The sequence below is a fragment of the Helianthus annuus genome, chromosome 15 (assembly GCF_002127325.2).
Source record: "Helianthus annuus cultivar XRQ/B chromosome 15, HanXRQr2.0-SUNRISE, whole genome shotgun sequence".
In the NCBI taxonomy this organism is placed as follows: Eukaryota; Viridiplantae; Streptophyta; class Magnoliopsida; order Asterales; family Asteraceae; genus Helianthus; species Helianthus annuus.
In genome coordinates this window covers 134,449,848-134,454,812 of record NC_035447.2, presented here as the reverse complement: position 1 = coordinate 134,454,812, position 4,965 = coordinate 134,449,848, and the positions used below count along the sequence as shown (strand labels likewise).

At 37.9% G+C, this 4,965-nt stretch overlaps 1 protein-coding gene across 1 annotated transcript; it reads right to left on the bottom strand.

The window, feature by feature from the left end:
- Window positions 1-1,585: 1,585 nt before the first annotated feature.
- Window positions 1,586-2,955, bottom strand: LOC110912507 (mitogen-activated protein kinase kinase kinase 17). The gene has a single exon (XM_022157248.2). It carries the CDS (start codon window positions 2,858-2,860, stop codon window positions 1,835-1,837), a length of 1,026 nt encoding a protein of 341 aa, XP_022012940.1. The 5' UTR covers window positions 2,861-2,955; the 3' UTR covers window positions 1,586-1,834.
- Between the last annotated feature and the right edge of the window lie 2,010 nt (window positions 2,956-4,965).

The window sequence follows — 4,965 nt, the reverse complement described above, 5'->3', positions numbered from 1 at the left end:
TGAGACTTGTTCTGGCACGACATGTTGTCCGACCTCACCTGAATGATAAGTATTATTAAATAAGAAACCACTTAATTAAGTAGAAAAAATGAATAAAAGAACTTTATAATACAAATATTAAATTAAAATAATCGATAAATATTAAACATTAAATATTACGATTTAAATAAAAACAAATAAAAATTATGTTAATTTCTTAATATTTAAATTTACATATAATGTTTGTATTTTTCATAACTAAATATTGTTTAAATTAACTGTTGTCTTATTTAAATCCTTAAATAAATACTAAATATTTACATGGTTACAACAACAACATCAAAATAAAATCAGTATTTAAGGCTGGGCCGGTTAAATTACGCTCTTCAAAAAAGCTACATTTATATTTTTAAAACTAATTTTATTTAAATTAAATTAAGTATTATCTAATTTAAATACTTAAGTATATAATTAGTAAACATTTAATGATAATAATAATAATAATAATCAAAATAACTAACAAATAATTTTTCAAAATAACTAACAAAAGGATTTTTTCTCTTGTGATATTAATGATTTATATACCTAAATAAGTTTTTAATCTAAATAAGTTTATAATTAACAAATTCAAAAAATTAATGCAAGTCTAGAAAAATTATATACCTAAATAAGTTTATAATCTAAATAAGTTTATAATTAACAAATTCAAAAAATTAATGCAAGTCTAGAAAAATTATATACCTAAATAAGTTTATAATTAACAAATTCAAAAAACTTGATTTTGGACTGATCTAGCAACTTGAATCAAACCTCAGGGACGAATTTAGCAGTTTTACCCATTCATTAACGGAGGTTCTAACGGTGTTAATTTATTGGACTGAAATAGCAACAGAAACTAGGCTCAGGGACTGTTTTACCAAAAAAAGTTGATTTTGGACTGATCTAGCAATTTGAGTCAAACCACATGGACGATTTTAGCAGAACAACTAAATTGGATTTACTCAAATCACAAAACTTGTTAATTTAAAATCGGTCGAAATGGTTATGCACCACCCTGACCCAGTTATTATCTCCCACGGTCACCAACTACTTGTTATCATTCTCTCCCCTCCGTTGTTGGCACCTTTGCCGCCTAAACAACCACTCGCAACTGTCACCACTGTTGGCATTGCCACCATCGTGGCCAAGGGCGTAGCTTAAGTAGGGCGGGAAGGGGCGTCCGACCCCTCGAACTTTTCTCTCAGTAGTGGAGAGTATGTAGTTTTTGTATATAAATTTTTGGGTATATACGTTTTCGACCCCCTGGTTTTATAGAAATTTTTAGATCTGGTGACTTCCGCCCTCTGGTCGGAAATCTCAAGTTTCGCCACTGATCGTGACCACCTCCACCGCCATCTGCAACGACCACCGCAACACAACCTCGCCAACACCAGCACTGCCACCTTGTCTTCACTAGTAGTCATAAAAGATTTTTTAACTAAACCAATTTTTTTGCCTTTTTAAACATGCTAGCACTCATTTTTGGCTCGTCTTAATTTGAAGACATTTGACACTTCGTCGGTTCGTCCCATCCATACTTACCAAGAGAAATATCTATATAATAAAATAATATTCATACGCGGTTATTATTATTCTAAATAAAAAATTGGAGCTGGAATTCTCAATAAACCCACTATACATTGTCACAGAGGTCACATTCTAACAAAGTGATGTGTATCTACACCTTCCACATATATCTATTTCTATTTACAACTTGATGGCAAAAACATCATCAATCCCTACTTTAAAATCAATAAAAGAATCCGTGTCAAAACTTTTTTTTTTAAAAAAATTAACTCCCAATCCACTTCTACCCTCATCTCACTTTTAGCCAACTGCCGGAAACCGACCAATCCGGTTGCTGACACGTCATCAAACCCCCCAACCTCGTCGCCAACGAAACAGCCGACAACTCAAATTCCAATTCCAAATCCGAAGTTACTGATCGCTCCGATTCCACTTCCCAATCAAAAAAGTCAAAGGGATCCCTGGGGGAGATTTGATTCTCTGCATCCTCTTCACACTCAACCACACTGTTCACAAACGGGTGACGTAGCAGCATCTCAGCCGTCCATCTTTCCCTCGGATCTTTCAAAAAACATTTTCCAAGAAAATCTTTTCCTTCATCCGATAATAATAATTTCCCGGGAATCTCCGGTATTTCCCCGCCAATACCGATTTTCATCAAAAGCGCGCCAAAATCACAACATTTCCAAACCGGTTCACCGGTAATCATCTCCACCACCATACACCCAACCGCCCACACATCCGCCGCCGGCCCCTGCTCGCCGCCGGTGACCATCTCCGGCGACATGTATATCGGTGTACCTCGAATTCCCCACTTTACCGGCGAGTTTAAATTATTTAACGGCGTTATCTTTTTCGCCAACCCAAAGTCGGCTATTTTAACGGCGCCGTTAGAATCTAATAGAATGTTTTGAAGTTTAATATCGCAGTGTACAAACCCGTTTCCGTGAATAAAATCAAGCCCGTTTAGAACAGACTTTGTAACCCGCCGGACTTCATTTTCCGGCAACCGGAAGTTACCAGAAATTTTCACTTTTTCCGATAAAGCTCCACCGGAGGCGTATTCCAACGCTACATTATACAATTTGACGCCGTTTTCGACCGTTATTGAGTCGCCGTAACACCGAATAATCTCCGGGCAATCTTTAAGCTCTTCCAATACCATTTTCTCGTTCTGTAACGATTCGGATTGCGATAAACCGCATGATTTTACCGCCAAAATTGAGGGTAAATTTGAACTCTGTTTTGTGGGTTTTGCTAAACTGACAGCTGCAAAGCTTCCCTGACCGATGGTTTTACCTCTGACCCAGATCATAGTATAAGATTTGAAGTTTGTTGTAGGTGAATTTTGAGTATTGGTTTGATTTGTGTGTTGAGAGAAAACAGAGGATGTGAATGTTTGGGGGATGTTATGTTGGTTTGTGTATATATAGGGGTGTGGGGTTGGAATGCAAGTTGGATTTGGAATGAAATGGGGAAAATGAATTGAATAATATGTTATGATGGGAAATATTGGGAGCACGTGACCACTATGTGAAAGATCTGTGATTTTTAAGTTTGAAACTTGTCAAATTGGCCCATTGGATGTAAGAGAAGATGAGGGTTATTAATTAAATTAATTTTTTTTTTTTTTTGAAAGATCAACAAAAACTTTATTTCATATTCACCTGGGCAACCAAATTGTTGGCCAGATGATCACCAGATTACAACTATTACATCACCATTATACACCAATGTTAATTAAATCGAAATTACACCATTCGCCCCATGAGATATTAACGTTCTTAGCCCTACTTTTTAACCACATGAATCCAGCCATCTTCATTTCTTCTTTCATCCTGTTCACACATGGTTGTTTCCCTTGAAACACCGCCTCGTTTCGGCTCCTCCAAATAACCCAAATGGCAGCTTTGGTCACCATGCTTACGACTTTCTTCCACCTTTGAGAGCCATTATTAATCTTGTGTATATTCGCCAAATCCTTTAGCTCTAACGCGTAGACCTGTTGGATTCGACACCATCGAGCTACGAACTCCCATACTTGTTCCGCAATTCTGCATGATGCAAATAGATGAAAAGTCGATTCAGCCACTTCGCCACACATCTTACAGATATCGTCTTGGAATAGGATGTTCCGTCTCGCCAAGGCCGTGCACGTCGGGATTCTGTCTTGTATTAGCCTCCAAACCATAAAATTTACCTTTTTCGGGCACCAATTGTTCCACTCATAATCCACATGCAGATCCGAGAACAGCCGCTTCTGGAGGCAATCTTTTACACTGCCAACAGAGAACAATCCCGAGCTATCTAACGTCCAGGCCCACGTATCCGAATTATGCTCGAACAGAAAACAAGTCAAAGCATCAGACAAGGAATCCAGCTCCAGTATTTCTTCTGTAGACGACGGAGAACGGGTCCAAGAGAAAACCGGCACCGGTCCGGGACTCCCATTTATTACACGATCCTTCACACGAGCGTTCTTTTGTCTTTCAAGCTGAAATAGAATCGGAAATTTTTCGCACAATGGAATCTCATACAGCCACCTTTCTTTCCAGAAATTAATGTCACTATCACATCCTGGTTTACCTCGAAACAAAGACTCCAGACATACCCCAGCAGTGTTGAAATCCTCTTTAATGCTGAAAATTTGTTTCCACGGGCTCGTTATTGATGATTTTAGTGGAATAAACTTCCAATCTCTTGCATTCTTATGAATCTCCCACACAACTTTCCTCCATAGGCTATGCTTTTCTATCTTAAACCTCCACCACCACTTTAAGAGCATTGCTAGGTTCATTACTCTAAGTGATCCGAGCCCCATACCTCCCAAGTCTTTCGGTGTCATCATATTTTTCCAAGCCACCCACTTCATTTTTTCTTTTTCTTCAATCGATCCCCACAAGAACTCTCTACGTATCTTTTCCAACTTTTTTATTACCCCCATTGGAGCCTTATACAAGGAGAAGTAATATGTAGGTAAAGCATTAAGAACGGAACATACCAGAGTAATACGTCCACCAAATGAAAGTGTTTTAGCCTTCCAAAGCGATAACCTTCTTTGAAATATTTCCACCACCGGGTCCCAATTTTTTATTAGGTTCATGTTGGCTCCTACTTGTAATCCCAGATGTTTAAAAGGAAGCGACCCTCTTGCACACCCCATCATATTTGCCAATAATTGTGCCTGATTGTCTTCCAAACCAATCCCAAAAAGACTACTCTTTTTCAGATTCACTTTTAAACCTGAGCTTAAATAAAAACATCTAAGCAATCGTTTCAAGACTACCAAATTATTTAAACTCCCTTCACCCACGAATATTACGTCATCGGCGTATAAGAAGTGGGATATCGGAGTCCCATTTTGTGACAAATCTAGGCCTTTAAACTCCCCAATCTCACAGGCCTGCTTCATTACTCCTG

Bases quoted from the DNA above. Each gene is read 5' to 3' on its own strand.
- LOC110912507 (XM_022157248.2), bottom strand. From the start codon at position 2,860: ATGATCTGGGTCAGAGGTAAAACCATCGGTCAGGGAAGCTTTGCAGCT.